General features: G+C 40.1%; 2 protein-coding genes and 2 non-coding genes across 5 annotated transcripts in view; 2 read left to right on the forward strand and 2 right to left on the reverse strand.

Moving 5' to 3' along the window:
* The window catches only part of LOC138044054 (uncharacterized), a 35,462-nt gene extending 21,038 nt beyond the window's left edge, over positions 1-14,424 (forward strand). For both annotated transcript variants that reach the window (XM_068890658.1, XM_068890659.1), the window contains exons 20-23: positions 5,251-7,860; positions 8,202-8,280; positions 8,580-8,637; positions 11,886-14,424. In XM_068890658.1, the coding sequence (XP_068746759.1) occupies positions 5,251-7,860; positions 8,202-8,280; positions 8,580-8,637; positions 11,886-12,315 (3,177 nt within the window). In that variant the 3' untranslated portion in view covers positions 12,316-14,424. The remainder of the gene's footprint in view (positions 1-5,250; positions 7,861-8,201; positions 8,281-8,579; positions 8,638-11,885) is intronic.
* Trnat-agu (transfer RNA threonine (anticodon AGU)) lies at positions 3,562-3,634 on the reverse strand. The gene has a single exon. It is a non-coding gene; the product is annotated as a tRNA-Thr (tRNA).
* On the forward strand, positions 3,850-3,922 carry Trnat-agu (transfer RNA threonine (anticodon AGU)). Its single transcript has one exon. It is a non-coding gene; the product is annotated as a tRNA-Thr (tRNA).
* Positions 13,427-15,818, reverse strand: LOC138044079 (uncharacterized). The gene is made up of 2 exons (XM_068890709.1): positions 15,692-15,818; positions 13,427-14,422 (listed from the first exon to the last, which is right to left on the reverse strand). The coding sequence occupies exons 1-2, from the start codon at positions 15,786-15,788 to the stop codon at positions 13,968-13,970; spliced, it is 552 nt and encodes a 183-aa protein (XP_068746810.1). The 5' UTR covers positions 15,789-15,818; the 3' UTR covers positions 13,427-13,967.
* Between the last annotated feature and the right edge of the window lie 1,599 nt (positions 15,819-17,417).

Consider the following 17,417-nt stretch of genomic DNA (forward strand, 5'->3'; position numbering starts at 1 on the left):
CAACTTCCAGAAAACGTGAAGTAATATTTGCTCAAGTAGAATGTTTTTGACTCTCAACTCGCACTGAAGAAAAATTTGGTCAGTTGACTTTTCGCTTTATTATGAACTGCCGCAATGTGTTGGAAATGCTTTAACTCCAACGGAGTGTTATCAATTTGTCAGGGTCCGTCAAGAACATTTTGGGACTATATGAAGTTAAGGACTCGCAAACCAGTACATTACAAAAATCCAGGATAAACAGAGACTTTGGTGTTCGATTCGTATTGCGGACCTACATTTTTGTTCACACCTCCTGTCCGTCGCTTTCGTCTTCACTTCAGTTTTCAGTTGTGCATAGATGCATTAAGAGCTCTTCAATCCTTCAAAGACCTTCTTATCAGCTGGCGCTGTCAATTTCTGTCCTTGGATGCTTGTGCAATTATTGAGCAACAGTTCTTGATCTCCTCATGTCTCAGAGGAGCCTTCCGAACGCATGGTTCTCGCATGGTCCTCGCGTCTTCTCTTGTGGTTTGGTTGACGTTTCATTGTTTCCGACAAGAGTGTTTTGGTTCTACGCGACCAGACGATTAGAGTTAAAAGTCTTTGTGAGTTGACACGTCCTTTCTCTTGTCTACTTTTTGACACTTGCCGAAGTTTTTCACGAAGGAGCCCATCAAATGGAGCTTCTATCTTTCATACTAGGCCTTGAGGTCAACCCTTTCTCGAGAAGAATTATTAATAATGAAACGCCTCTCGTGGGGTTTTCGAGGTTATAAGCCCAGTCAAAGCAGCGCTATGACAATGTTATTGTTTTACGTCATATAACCCAGCAAACACACATCACGCTGGAATTTTTTGTCGCGTTTCGCCTTGGAAATATATCACTTTTCGCGGGAAAAAGCCGATCTAAAATCAATATACTCGGGAAAGAGTTGACTCAAGGAATAAGTGTAGATAAAAGCTCCGTATGATGGGCTCCCCATAATGGATCAAACTTTTGGGGACGGACCACAGATGAAGAAATTGCCAAGGGATGTAATACCATGTTTCGCGACACAAGTGTTATTGCATGGAGCAAAATTTTATGTTGAGGACCGTAAATCAGGCAAACAAATACTTTTCCCATCAAGGAACGGTAACTGACCAGAAACTGCCATTTGGTGCGAAAGAGAAGAGAAAAGTAAACATGGCATTGAACAAGACAACCTGTTGATAAGTGTTGCAGGATATAAGTAATAAACTGAATCATAATAACGATAATCACTTGTCAGTAGTCTCAAGTTCAACTTGCTGAGCACAAGACAGTACCCTACTAATCGGCGAGACCGCGTAAATCGAATCAGATCACATAAGATTAAATCAAATTAAAGTGAAACAAATTGTAGTTTGTTCAGTGAAGGAGGAAAAGCGAAGAACCCGGAGAAAAATCTTTCCGCAGCAGAGTAGAAATCCAAGCAGCTTTACCCACATGTATATATGACGTAGAGTTCGGGAATCGAATCGGGCCACCTTTGGAAGCTAAGTGCTCCCTTCCTCCCTGTGGATTTCATGTTACAGATTAGATGCATATATTTGTGTTAAAGTTCAAAACAGTTTTAGTTTTTCATCAGGATTGTAGGGGTGGGCACGTAAGGGACTAACTTAACATGGACTTTATAGTTTCTTTTTCTCTTAGCCTTGGGGAATTGATTGTAATGCATTTTGGTTCTAAGGGTTTTTCTGATATCGTTTAAATAATGTTAATAAAGTCGTTTGTTCTTTTAATTTAACTTTTTTATTGAGAAGGGATTTCATCGCCGAATCGTGAACAAGTTTTCAGAAGGGGACAGGGAATTATTATGAAGAATGTCGTGCAATCAGATCCTTCGGTGTAATCGGTTGGAAGTGTTAGACGTTTCGCTGTTTTTTGTTTTTCGTGCATATTTATTCCTAATCTTCTGACAAGTTCTTCGGTGGTTTTGTGTGATTCTTAATGTCAAGCTTTGGGCAGTCACAAGAACTGAGCATAACTAAACGAGAGTTCCAATTTTAAGAGGACAAACGCCATATTAGGACATTTGCATGCTGACACCATTTCACTACAAGTACCAGAATACTTCAGGTTTTGCTTGTGTCGTGCTTATTAGAGCTATTGTTATTTTTACCCCAATGGGAATAAAAAATTTAAACAAGAAAAGAAAACCAAACTTTATTTTGGTAGTTGTAGTCAAATGACGCCATCGTGAAAGTCAGTTGCCTTTTGTCGGTCATATTGTTTATATGTGTCCCTTGGCGTCAAGCATCAAAATTACCTACATACACTCCGTTCATTGAAACGAGGGGGAAATTTCCTGGATGAGTTAATATCTATCTGTTTATATCTCTAATTCGTTCCGTCCAAGAATATTGTTGTGCAGTATAGCACTACTCTCTACCTTCTTATCTATCGGAAGAACATGAGAAGATCCAAAAACGTTCCCTTCGAGTAATATACCCAAGAACATCGTATAATGTGGTCTTAAAGTCAGCTGGTTGTTCCAGATTGGATACAAGACGCGAAGCTGTATGTATTTAGGTCAATTTAACTACTGAAAAAGATTGCTGATGGCGGCCCACTATGAAAGCATTTCACACAAGCTAGGGCATGCACGCGAGTAATTGTAAGTTTTAATAATTTTAGAGTTATAGATTTTTGCCCCCGCCAAAACCCGAGGAGGCAACCTAGAAGTCCCCGCGTAAAAAGGGTAAATGTATAAATTGGTAGATATTGAGAGGGGATCAATCTCGATTTGTTCAACCGGGCGCGGTGAGAGCTTTAGATTCTAGGACGAGAACGACTACGACTACGAGATTTTCTCATAGAACAATAGTGAGCGCGCGCAAACCAGAGTCATTTTGGCGGGAAAAACGTGATACCGTCGTCATTTTAGTACGAGGTTTTGCAAAAATGTTGTCATGTCACAACAAGTCAACAACACGGTAGCAGTTTTGGAATTTTTCGATCAGAAAAAAGGCTCAGTTACCAGCAGTAAGAATAACTGAGCAACCTACACTGCTAACAAAGAGTAAGATTAATCGTCCGGGTTATAAATCTTCTAAGTACTTTCGGTAAAAACGGACAGTCAAATTTCGTACTCGTTCTCGTCCTCGTCGTAGAATCTAAAGCTCTCTATTGCTTAAACGGGCGCGCAAGTGGTATTGGTATTGGTATTGTTCTACGCGACCGCGCAAGGAGAAGCAAAGTGTTGTTCGGGTTAGCGATTGAAAAGTCAAATATTGAAGCAGATCTGATGCAAATCGAGTTGCCTGGCTCAGAAATTGATCTTGTCCGGACACAAATCAGAAACAGGGGCGACGATTTGTCAGACGCAACTGAATCGGAAACAGGAGCGACATGTTCAGCATATAATTTAAAAGTACCTCACCTGCCTTTCATACTATGTTAGGCGGGGGCAGATGTACTGAAAACTATTACTAGTTAAATTAGTGATTTTATTTGCTGAATTGTCAGTTAAGTAGTGGATTCACAGTCCACGATGAGGAGAAATTGAGAGAAAGTTACGGGAAACTCAACACTGAACAACTTCTGGGGAAAACTGTAATTGCCCTGAGCGGGATTTGAACCCGCGTCCCCCTGATCACTAGTCGGGTGTGATGACCACTACACTATCAGGACAACCATGCTGTGAATCCATGGACTGTGAATCCATTGGCGATCCTCCTGGGGGTGATACGTTGTTGGCTCAAGGGTTCTACTTAACTGACTCTTTACATTAATTACCCTTGTCTGCCTGTAAATCACATGTTGATCCAGCGTTATCACATAGAAAAACTGACCCTTAGGGAGTCCCACGTAAATGCCACACATTAAGTGATCAATCAGCCATGGTTGTCCTGATAGTGTAGTGGTCATCACACCCGACTAGTGATCAGGGGGGCGTGGGTTCAAATCCCGCTCAGGGCAATTACAGTTTTCCCCAGAAGTTGTCCAGTGTTGAGTTACCCGTAACTTTCTTCCATAATTGTACCCTGGCCTTTCATATTGTTTGTACATTTGCCTCTCTTTTGTAAACACATTGTAACTCATTTATTTTGCGATACTGTATAATGATAATATACTCAATAAACTAAAAAATGCTAAGTCGTGTTATGGCTCTATTAGACCCTGCACTTCGGGAACGCATGGGAAAAAATGAGAAATCTGCTATCGATTGACTTACCGTTTTGTAAGGAAACTGTCACACATTTTGAAAATGCTTTGTTACTGTTCGTAAACTGATAAAGAATGGAAACTCGTATCGTATTTTTATCAATTTACAAAAATCATCACTTTTTATTCAAAGTACATTGCATAATCTGCGATCCGTGAAAATATGAGCCGGATACATCAGGTAATCTTTCTGCAACTTTGGTTAAAAGATACAATATTTCAAAGAATGTATGGCCTTCTTAATGCTTTTGCCACCAGACAGTTTGCCAGTTTTAATAGCTAATATTTCGATGACCATAAAATACCAAGTCGCGGAGGCAACTCGGTTTATGTTAACAAGACATAAAGTAAAGAATAACGTCAGCAAAGATTTTCCTGCACGAGGCACTGCCGTAGCGCCTTAAACTTGGTTTATTGGTCTTCGAACCCAAAAATTTCGATTCAGTTATCCGTTTTGATGATTTACAGATGTTAATATTGTTTTATAAGAATTATTATAATGATTAATGACATTTACCCAGGAAGCTCCATTCACTCGAAAGTGGTTTTCGGGGAGGTCATGAATCCGATCGAATTGGAATTTAGAAATCATTGGTTTTTGAGGAGAGAGGAAAATCGGAGACCCCGGAGAAAAACCTCTCAGAGCAGAGTAGAGAACCAACAACAAACGTCCACGAGCCCGGAATCGAACCCGGGACACAACGGGTGGGAGGCTTGCTATCACCGCTACGCCATCACTTTTCCCCTTTTCTGTGGAAGTGAATCAAGTTTGACCTTGCTCCAAAGTGGGTGGGGTCTGGTGTAACGGGCGTGTCCTTGGCGTGCTCAAAAGAAATCGAAGGCCAACTCGTATATCCCAATCATGCTCTTAACTGCTCTTGCTGCACAGTTGCAGTCTGAGATCTCTCTTTCTGTCACATACCGCCACGCACAGCGCTGTATGAAGGAAAGAGAGAGAGAGAGAGTGGGAGAGAGAGGGTCAGAGCTGGTTTCACTCCTTGCCTTCCTCAATTCTTTTTCTGGCCCATCCTGCGGTTGATGGTAGATTGCAATGATAAAGATTTCCTTTTCTTCCATTGCAGGAGGAGAATAGAACAGAAAACGAGATCCATCAAAGCAGAAATTACGTACAAACGGACTCCAGGGATACCGGTTGCAGTGAATTGTCTCCTTTCAAGTTTCAAGACAATGAAATATGTCAGGAAATTTTGTCATCGCTTCAAGAAGATTCTTCTTTTTCTTTGGAAAAGGCTGCCTGGGCTGCTCAGACGAACGATTCAGTTGATATTTCCTCGTTGAAAGCAGTTATTAACGAACGTCTTGGCGAAGAATGGTCTCTTGTGGTGATTGAGAACGCCCGCTTGAAAACAGAGCTTGATAACATCAGACGCAGAATTAACGAAGAGAAGACGAGTTTTGCCAAAGAGTTGACTGCGTTGTCAATCAACGGGGAAAACGAAAATGAATCGCATGTGGAAGAAAGTGGTCGTTTGGCGGAGGAAACTGGCATGTTTCCAAAAAATGAAGAGTCTGGCCATGGGGTCGGAAGCGACCGCTTGGAAATCATAGTTTATGAGCAAAACAAAGTTATATCTAAGCTTCAAATGAATAAAGAAGAGCTCATGAAGGGACTGGAACGAAACAGAGAGGACAACTCGGATTGCCTGAGCGAAAACGTCGGCGAAAATGGTCTTGCAGCGAAGGTCAACTTAGCAACTGTTGTTAGGGAACAACTTCTTCACCTACTTACTATTCAGCAAGAGAATGTTGGTCTTCAAAATGAGTTAGAGATGCTTCGGGGCGAGTATGCCACACTGGCAAAAAGCTGTGAGGATTACAGCAGGTCTAGAGAAGTTTTAAAAGAAACGGTTAAAACATTTGAAGAGGAAAGTAGGAAAATGACGGAAAGATGCTATGAATTGGACCAGCAGTTACTTCAGTGTACCTCTAAGAACGCGAAACTCAAAGAAGAGATTGAAATTCTGAAATTTGAGGCTCATCAAGAGAAGCAAGCAAGAGAAGCGCTTGAAAAAGATAAAACAACACAAGAAGAAACACTGCGCCAAAAAGTAGAGAAAGTTGAACGAGAAGTAGCACTGGCGAAGGAGGAAAACCTCATCTTCAAGAAAAAACTGCAAGAGAAAACTGAGCAGTGTGAAGAGGAGAAGAAGAGCCAACTGCAGCTCAAGGAGAGAGAATTGACAAATGCAATGGAAGATTGCAAGGAACTTCAGCAGTATGCAAACGGGTACGAGATAGAGAGAGATAAGATGATAAAGGAGATTAATAGTTTAAGATGCCTGCAAGGATTGCCTGCCTTAAAATATGCACAAAATAACAGAAGCGAAGTTATCTCAAGACAAAGGCTACCTTCACATAACGGCAGCGGAACGCGTTCGACAAACAAGAAGAATAACAGATTGAACTCCGAGTTAACACGCGCAAAGGAGCAGCTTGTCAGACTCAAAGCTGAACTCACGCTGTCTAACATACAGACTAAAAATCTCGGAACACAGTTGTCATCCCTTCGCGAAGACAGCACGAAACTCGAGGCCGAGCTGTCGACGGTGCGAGTGTCTCCACAGAATTTACGACCACGACGAAATTCCTTTAGCTACTATGACGAAACTTTGAGGTTGGAGGTAGAGCTCGGGGAAGCCAAAGAGCGAATCATTGACTTGCAAGAAAAGCTGCTGGTTATCTACAAGGAAAAATTTGCCTTGGAAGAGAAGATACTGAGTTTAGAGGGTGAAGCGAAAAATGAGACATGCGCATTAAAAGATGATATCCCCGGGAAACCATTCCTTACGGAGAGTTCTCTGGTTGGTGGTGAGGTTGAAGAGAAAAGTTTAGATCAAACAAAATTGTTCGAAAATAAGATCCATCTGTTAGAAACCGAGAAAGCTCAGCTGAAAAAAGATCTTGAAGACACGAACGCTGACAAAATTCGCTTGGAGGAAATAGAATATTACGTACAACAACTGGTTACATTGGATGAGGAACAGCTTAGGTTAAAGAACAAGTTAAAACTTTTAGCTAAATCGGATGAGCAACATAACTGCGACGCAAACGAAGAAGGCGCTTTCTCCCCTAGAATAAATGACTGGAACAGAAAGATGGAGGGCGATATTTGTTTTGAGCTAAGAGAATTGACAGCTGAAAACTTTGCTCTCCAAGAAGAAGCTTATATTTTAAAAGAAACTATAGCTGATCTCCAGAATGGCTTAGCGGCGTTAAAGTTGAAGTTGTCTATGAATGATAATATCCAAGAGACAGCACTCGATCGCAAAGCAGCGGCTACGCTTCTAGTTTCAGTAAAACAAGAACGAGCTGAACTGCGGAATGCATTGGATGTTGCGCTTCTTGAGAAAGATGACCTAGAGAAGGAACTTGAAGAAATGAAAATGAAGTACGAGAAACTTCAAAGAGAATTTAGAATGACAAGCATGATTAAAGACGATTTAGAATTTGAAATTCATTCATTGAAAATCATGGAGCGAGGCTCATTAGATAATGAACAGAATGAAGAAGAATTAACCGGTCAGATACTCTCCGACTCTACCAAGCACCTGATTTTTTTCAATAATGGCGCTCATGAAGACCATTTACAAAGGGATTTTACAGGGACTGTTAATAAAGCGAGAAGCGTTATAAGGGGAGAAAGTTTAGGTTCCACCTTAAAATCCAGAAAGGTAAGTATCGGTTATACGTAAAACTGTAAAAAATAAATAAACAATTAGCTATGAACAAACTTAAATAACAAATGAATGAAGGGGTTAGTTTCTAAAGAAACTGTGGTGCTGCATCGGTGGGGAAGTAGTTAACTTAAATAACAACCGAGTGAAAGAGAAAAAGACTGACATCTTATGGGAGGTATTTAAATTTTTATGCTTCCAAAGTGGATACTTTGGCTAAATTCACAGACCCAAAATAAATGAATATAATGAATCTGTTTTTTTAAATTATGAGGAAAAGTTCACACTAAAACAAACTGGATCATTGATGTGGAATGATTGATTTTGTTTTGTTTCAGGACGAAAGAAAATCATGGTTGCGAAAACCCACGCATTTACAGGGTTTAAAATCATCAAAAGACAGAACATCGAAACAGCGTAAGTTAACACCCAGTTTTAAGTTTAACCACGCTCAGCTTGCACACTAAGTTGGACTTAGTTAACGGCAGACGTTTATAAAAAAAACACTTAACAATGGATATAGACGCGGGTTACCAAATGAGCCGATCAGAACGCAACGCATATTCGTGCAGCCGATGCTCGGCAGGAAAACACGTTTGCATGAGCAAGTCAAAACTGCTTACGACTGGTCTATTTTTCATACTTAGTTAACTTGCGTAAGCCTGATTGACTACTTATGGGCTTAGTTTTGTTCTTACTTTTTCGTTTCTATTCAGGAATTCTTCCAACCGATTCCATTGGAGCAAAATTGGCCTCCGCTATCTCTTCTCCAAGGTAACTATGACAGCAGGGTGTGTGTCGACTGAGAAGACCACTGACCAACTGAGCCGTGTAGGGTCTGATGTGAAACAGTTCGTAGTTATGGTTGCTGCAAAGCGATATCAAAGTTGACTTCTTTAAAATGCCATAAGGACACAAACCGACTGGATCAATAGCGTTTGCAAATGTATTTATCTCAAAGTTTCATCATTCTCCACAAACGTCTCCATTTTAAAAAAGACCCTTACACTGCCCACGGCTATGAGCTATTGAAAAACAACCTTTCTATTTGTTTTTTTTCTGCGATACCTAGAAAATTTCTCTGTAGGATACATTTAATCTCCCTTTTATCGTAACCTTTTTCTTTGGTACACGTGTATATAAACGGAGCGTTGTTAACAAAATCACAGAATTTTCCAGAAAATGAACAAATGCTTTTATTTTAATGGTGTTTGTTTCGTTTTTTTAATGGAGAGATGTTTAAAATTGCATGAGTTACGCTTGAAACTTCGACAAAGAGCTGTCTAGTCCTTCTTACGGCGGATCCAGGCTTCAGATGAAGGGAAGGGGGTCGGAGCGGACGTTTAAGGTTGCGTACACGGAGTTCCCCTCACGGGAGATTTTACAATTAAGATCACGGAAATATGATTTCCACTGAATTTTTTAAGACTTGGCTGTAGGTGGTTTAATATCTATAAAATCACCCCTTTTTTTAGCTGTTTCAAACAAGCTTTGTGTGAGCGATTGATTGTCCACTCAAGTTTTTTTTCAGAGACTGCAACTGTTTAAATGTTTTACCTTCTGGTTTTGGGGTTCGACCGAACCTCCCCTGGATCCGCCCCAAATATCTCCCAGAACACCTGCAATTTTGGTTTTTATTACGTTTGGTATTTTAGTTACCCCAATATTTAAAGGTTTTGTGTAAATTGCTTCGTTCGTTTTTGTGGTAGTGCACTTACACAGTGCACTACACACCATGTCACCGGGTTGTAAGAGTGTAAGTCCGCAGAGCGTGCATAAATCACGAAAATAAACAGATCTGTTGGAAGCGTGCTTTAGTTTCAACAAAATGAGCCCCAAAATCGGCAAGAATTTGTGACGCTTAAGAATAATAAAGCAGCTGCTATTTCCAAAACGATGGTATTACCTGGTGATAAATAACCTCGTCAAAGAGAGTAAATGTTTGACTTTCCAGAAACAAAATATGCAGTTTGGCGATTGTGATCTTTGTGTTGAATTCGCACTTTTCCTGTCAATCTTTACACTTGAAAGAAAAAAAAACAAATTAACAAAAACAAAACCCGGTGTCTTGCCATCATTTTGACTCAGATGTAACTTGATCACGGCGCCCGCTGAATTCGATGTCACTTTCGATTTTACGATTTACACTTGTGCAGCCAAAACTGCAATCGAAAAATTGAACTTAACAAAAATCTCCGGACATTTTTTTCGCTGATGGCAACTTTTTATATTCTCAGTTCAAAATTTAAGTTGTTTTCATGTCTCAAATTTTGTTGCTGATGGAAAAATATTTTATTCTCGATCGAAACTTCCTGAAAATTTCCTTCTGCTATTCCTAAAAACTGTTTATCAATATTCATTTACTTTTGCATCAATACTTGTTTTGCATAAGGCAGGCTAACAAAATCTGCACCTCGCTTAGTTCGCATTTTGAACGTTAAAATAGAATTTTCGGTCCTGTGTTTCTGACAGCAAGTCGTATATTTTGACGTCTCCCATCCAAATACTAACCACGCCGGACAGTGTTTAACTTCAGTGAATTTTTGTCAGACGCTCAGAGATAATTGATATTGTGGTGAAAAAGAAGTTGTTAAGGAACTTGAAAATGATCAACATGTTAGCCTCGAAGCCAATGTTTCTCGATCCCCTTTTATTTTCTTCATCTTTTGGGTTAACTATTTTACTATTAACCACATGTCTTCTCAGGGGGCTGTTTACCTAACACATCTACAATGGCACTATAATGATATACGGTACCAAAACGATATCGTGTACTATTAGAGCTACATATTAAACAAAGATAACTTGAATCTCCTTTAAGACAAAACGCAACTCATTTGACAATTATTGAATAAAGCGCCATGTTAGTAGGCCTTGGCGGATTGTACTCCTAAAAGCGGCATATTAGCATACTAGCAGTGCTCGAAATTTTGCCAAATTATGCCAAAATTATGCCAGAATTCCCAAACTATGCTCCTGATTTCCGAAATTATGCTCACAAAATGACGTATATTCTGTACATATAGGCGCGCAATAACGGCACCAAATGTTGGAGTCGTATGGCAGTTGTGCTAGCTTACACAATCCCCGCCTGAAGCCGGATGGGAAACCAGAGTACCAGATTCCTCCAAAAGGTTAACAGCGCACGTAGAATTCGCCAAAACTAAGCATGTCATAACAAAGTCAATACTACTATTAGCAAAGCTAAAACACGCATTGCAAGAACATACTACCTAAAGTTAATTTATTTCTGTCAGGAACCCATGACCTACAACTCTACTGTGTTCGTGTAACGGCGTTTTCACAGACCGATTTATTTTTATACAAAAATTTGGTTTTATCAACAGAGTTGATAATGTAAATTGGCCACCGTACAGAGATTCTAAAAGCTGACGTTTCGAGCGTTAGCCCTTCGTCAGAGCGAAGGGCTAACGCTCTGACGAAGGGCTAACGCTCGAAACGTCAGCTTTTAGAATCTCTGTACGGTGGCCAATTTACATTATCAACTCTGTTGATAAAACCAAATTTTTGTATACTACTTCCCCACCGACGCAGCACCACAGTTTCTTTAGAAACTACCCCTTCATCGATTTATTTTTAGATTGAATTTCCCGCGAATGAGACTCCCACAGCTGATGTCATAGGGTCACCGAACCGAAACTGCCTTTGTTTTTTTCGGGAAAAGATAGTCTAAAAATAGATCGGTCTGTAAAAATGCTGTTACATAGGCTCAGTATGGGAGCTGTAGGCTCCGGGTCATGGGTTCCTGTTTCTGTACAAAACACACCATATTTACTAAATTTTATGAAGTTATGCTCCAAAAAGTGCTAAAATTTGCTAATTATGCCGTGGCAGTGCTCGTTTAAAAAAATTACGCTTTTTTGCTCCAATTATGCCAAAAATTATGCTAGCACAATCCGCCAAAGCCTACATGTTAGAGCGCTACCACACGTACGCAATGCGTGCCTAATTTAACTGAATATTAGCCCAGGATAACTGTCTAATACTTACTGTACTGTTAGGTTGAACTCAGACCCCGACGACAAATTGGCGACGACTTTCACTGAACATCAAAGCGTTGCCATAGCCTACGACCTTGTAAGGATCGATGACGTAGACAACGACGACAGATACCCTGACATCAACTGCACTTACAGTGGGCTCTTACGAGAAACTCCGAAAGGAGAGAGAGAAAAACCGGAGGGAATGGAACAAGACGAAGGAACACTTCACGTAACTGCACGTGTCAAGGAAAACGTGAAAAGTGACGTCGAATCCGGCAATACCGTCGGAGACGATTGCTGCTCGATTCGCGATAGCGTGGCTTCGGAATCCAATGTTGCTCAATCGGAAGAAGTACATGTCAAGACTGCATGGTCGATAAAAAATCTTTTCCGGCGACAAAAGTCGCTCTCTCTTCCTGACCATAACCTTAGTGCTCTTAAACAGTAATATACTTATTAGTTCTCCAAAAACAGAGCTGTTTTCTGGGAAGATCTGTTAGTGCTGTACAGCTCCTTAGTTCTCTAGTTCAATTTATGGGCAGAAAAGGGAATTAAGACGGAATCCATCAGAAGTTCGAGTAACAGGTGGACAAAAACCTAGTACCAAGATTATAAACATCGTATTGCAAACTTCTGTACGACTGTTTTAAATATCTTCGCAAAAAAAGTCATTTCTAGCAACACCAAACGTCAAAAACAACTGTTGAACTTCGTAAGAAACACTTGAAAGTACTGATGAAATGAAACTGATGATGAAATTTTACCTGTGTTTGCAAAATTTCTCTCGTTCCCATGGAAAATTGTTTTCGGTGTTATTTCAGGCAACTATTTATATCTTTAGCTTTCAGGAAATGTAAAAAGGACTGTAAAATACTTAAAATTATTCTGGTACCAGATTTTTGTCCACTAAAAACTGCAATTGCTCAATTTTCTATCGGATTTCGTCTTAACTTTGGAAAAGGTGGGCTGAAACTTTGGTAAGAGGAAAGTAAGTTGTCCGAAGCAGTATTAGCGCTAACCTGGTTACCGCTACAACCCAAACCAGTTTTGGAACTACCCTGCCCAGTACTTTCCCACGTGCCTGCAAGACCTGCACTTTCCAAGCATCATATTTTGTTCTTATTGTAAAATTGTGGAACACTGTATGAAGAATAGATGGTTTTCACCTGAAGTCACAGCAGCCATGTTGGTGCACAGAACAATAGATTAAAAAGTCTTTTGGGAATTTAACTATATTATAATGCAAAACATGAGCCATAATTTGCTATTGTTTTGTGCACCAACATAGCCGTGTTATCACGTGATTGAAAATCATCTATAGCTATTCCCGACAGGTTCACTGGCCCGGGCTCCTTTTTGATAAATATTTGTATGTCCCTCTTAAAGCAACTTTACGATGTAGATCTGGCCTGTAAGTGGTCTATCTCACGGAGATGTCCGTGCCACCACAGTTAGTTTACTTATTCTTATCATCATGGTGGGCGCCTTGCATTGGTCTGAGTGTCCCATTCACGCCTTCTCCTTTTGGGCTTTATTATTCTATTTCCATTCTTATTCAGTTTGTATTTATTTATTTATTTATTTATAGTCTTTTTCCAATAAAGTTTGATGTAATTGAAAAAGCTCAGCCTAGTCCTAGCATAGGAAGAGGTAGTATAGATGTAAATGATTAACTGTAAATATACAGTAGCAGTACAATGTACATAGTGAGAAGGAATTCGTAACACATCAGGAAGCATGGAAATAGAGAACATAGATTAATAGTGTTCACTATCTTTACTAATATCCTGCCATTACCGTACCTAGGCTCAAATTTCCAGCCGTTGGTGGTTTACTGTGCCAGCACTAATCCCCACTGGAGTGGGGAGTAGCGCAGGTAGATCTACTGTCAAAACACAGATAAGAAGCAGAATGTCACTGTTTCTTTCAAATAACCTGCACGGTTTAATTTCCAATTTTGTTATTCTCATGAACAGACATTGTGGCAATGAAGGGAACCAAAAGTAAAAGGAAAATAAAACGTGGAATAAAAATTATACACTAGCTTTTTGAGGAGTATTCCATCATCTTCTCCCCCATGGCATGCTAAGTTTGGCATTTTTACCAGCCATTTAGCATTTTATTCAAAAGTTTGAGTTGTTGCTTATTGGCATAAGTTGCTTTTCTCAAGTGCATGCTTCTCTTGGGTCCTTTGTTCATCATTTTGTGGTTTTTCCCAGCTCTCCATCTCTTCAGCTTCCCCTTCCCTGTCCTTATGAACCTCTTGGTGACCGCTTTGCAAGATTTCCTTTTCCCAAGCTTACTCTTAGTATTAATGTATCTTGCAGTCATACTTGTTATTCGCTTTGATCCAAGTGACCTGTCAGTTCGTTTAACAAAATCTGTCAATGATCCAAACTTATATAGACTTTGGACTCTGGTGAGTTGCTTTGAATGAAAAGTCATCTCACAGGTGGTAATTTGTGATACATTGGCTTGAAGTTTGTAGGTGGAAATTCTTCTAACATGTGCCTTCAACACTGGTAAATTTACCACAATGCTGTTTACAACCAGGGCTAAACAAAGACAAAAAGGGTTAGAGGAAAAGAGATACATTGAAAACATAGTTTTAAAGCCAGAGCAAAAGGCTTCAACATTTCCTCCAGCACAAGTTTTCAATTTTTCGGTATACTATCTCCAGGGCGGATCTAGATGACCTGTGGTGTGGTGCACCCCCCTCCAAGGAAAAATCCTGGATCCGCACCTATAACTAAGTGTACAATTGTGGTGTTTGGAGTAATAAGTGTGGCAAGCTGGAGTTGGGTTAAGATGGAACGTCTTGAACATCTTCCGTTAGTTCAGCATTCCCACTTTGCAGCAGCTTTAGGATATCCAGCAACCACTGTTTTTTTTGAAGATATCAATCCAAAATTGGGGCTGGACAATCTGCGAGCCGGCATTTAAGTCTAAACACCCATTTCAAATAGCACTGATAAACAGCTACGCACCCACTTTAAAACAGTTTCAATAACGGTGTGACTCACATGGCTCATTGGCTCGCACATTGTCCTCATTCTGCAAAATTTAGTGGCCGGGTATTCCACAGCCACCCCAAGCTCACAATGCGATTTTGCAATGCATAACTATTATGTAGTAAGAGAGTTTAATGGTGAAAAGAGTTAAAAATTAAGTTGAGTTGAAAAACTGAACGTCTTTCTCTCGGAATATGTTGTTCACTTTTGTTAGCTGCTCTGATTGGTTCAGTCAAAATTATCATGCACTGGCAATGCTTCCAACCAATCAGAGCAGCTATTGAAATTCAACATTTGGCACACGCAATGCCTCGGTAGGTGCACAACCTCAGTCACAGATAAAAAGATTGCTAAACAGCTGAACTTACTAATATGTATGTGGAGGGAATATCATTGGGCTATATATGGAAATGGGAATTTTATCGGGATTGAGGATTTTTGTATGTGAAGGGAGATCAAACTGTGGAGTGGTGTTCGGCTCCGGAGGTGACGAGTGTGCAGCCTTCGCTTCGCTTCAGAGGATATAAACGAGTACTGACTTCACTATATCAGCAATGGCCAATGAATCGACACAAAACAAAAGTGAACAACGTATTTGAGGTAGGGAAAGTTTATTGCTTGAGAAAAGACATTCAGTTCTTCAACTTAACTTAATTTTTAACTCTTTTCACCGTTAAGCTCTTTTACTTAACAATAGTTATGCATTGCAAAATTATAGGGCGCCTGTGGGTATTCTAAAGTTCAGCCTTAACGGAGCAATGTTGGCCAACTATTCATCGTATTGAGAAAAAAAAGAGAGTTTGTGCAAGATACCTTTCGCCTTGACTGATGAAGAAATCGTCCGGAATGATGGTAAAATAGAACAAGAGAAAAATCCCCTAGTGGCCAGACACACACAGGGCGCCGCCATCTTTTCTCTGCTGAGCAAAAAGACGAGTAAGATTGGGGTGATTTGAAGAAATCGGCGCTATCATTCCCATGTGCCATAGCGGCGCCCAAATTTAACATGGCGCCATTACTGCGAGGGAAAGACCAGACAGAACAGACAGAACAAAAAACCCAGCCTACTAGAAATGATTCAGCGAAACGAGTGGAAAAGGCAAAGAGAATAAAGGAGCAGATGTTAAATGCTCAAGCGCAAAGATCAGAAGAGAAGGAAACAAATACGACTGCAAGTACGAAAAATGATTTGAGTCCTGAAGAAAAACAGAACATGGAGAAATTTTTTGAATGGACTCCCCCTCCTCCACCCGAGACTATGGGGGAAAAACTTCAAAGGAAATTCAAACAGAATCCTTTAGTTCCCGTGGGTGAGTGTTCAAGCTTCCTTGGCAATTTACATGATCGAGATTAATATAATGTCAACGTTATGTAATAATATCAAGTTGCAAGAATCTCGTTTCTAAGGTGCAGTGAACCTCTATTACACTGCATATTTAGTATCACGCGTTTGCCTTAAGAAGCCTCTCTCTGTTCATGACTCTAAGATGTGACATCTCTCAACGTGCAAAACGGAGTGTTCACTCATAGGCAACTTGAAACGTTTATTTATTTTCCTCTTAATGTTGATATTATTTTAGGCCAGAGGAGAGCTGCGGCATGGGTTGAGGATCATTTAAAGGCACCCAATATCAATTCCAAGATTTCACTATATATCTTTTTAAAATTTCGTTCTGGAACAAATGCATGGGAATCAGCTAAACTACCAAATACCCTGCCACTCATCTGCATAAGAATAACGTCTGTTGTATTGTAACTTGTTCTTCAAAGAACGCAGCCCAGTACTAAGCAAAGTGGCAGTTACCCAGTAAAATCTCCCTGGTATAGTCTTGCTTATCAGAAGAGCTAGACGGAAGTGATTTTGCATTCTTTGATAAATGTCGTTAATATGTGTGTTTGATTCCGAATTCACACAGGTGCTGTAGCTACTGTTGGTGCCTTGACATATGGTCTATTTTCATTTGCACGAGGTGACACAAGGATGCAACAATATATGATGAGAGCTAGAGTTGCTGCTCAAGGAGGAACTATTGTTGCAGTTGCAGGCGGAGTGCTTTATATGTTGGTCAAAGACTATTATCACAAAAACGAACAGTAGTATCTGGAATACTTAATAGTGCGGTTGTCGTCATGCTCATGACCACACTGCACTGCTAGGAAACATGTACAAATGTCCCCTTGAAAATCTGGCTAGTAGGTCCACCTGGCCACTGTAGCGTCCACATTATGGAATAATGATGAGCAATGCGGTAAATCTTGAGCCAGTCCAATTTTGATAGAAATGATACAAAGGAAAAATACAACTTGCTTAACTAACCCATTGACCTAAACCACCCCCATTGATGAGTAAAATCGTCTGGGGTTAGACAATAATGTAAAATCTATGAAGTCCCACTCCTAGGGCTCAATGGGTTAAGTGTGCTTAAGCACACTCAAGTCAAACAGTCAAGTGGAGATAATTGGGCCGTAATCTTTCCATCACAGTTATTTTAATAACTGTTTCAACCACTCTCCCTTGGCATCAAACTTTTCCTTCAAA

Source organism: Montipora capricornis, chromosome 3 (assembly GCF_036669925.1).
Source record: "Montipora capricornis isolate CH-2021 chromosome 3, ASM3666992v2, whole genome shotgun sequence".
In the NCBI taxonomy this organism is placed as follows: domain Eukaryota; kingdom Metazoa; phylum Cnidaria; class Anthozoa; order Scleractinia; family Acroporidae; genus Montipora; species Montipora capricornis.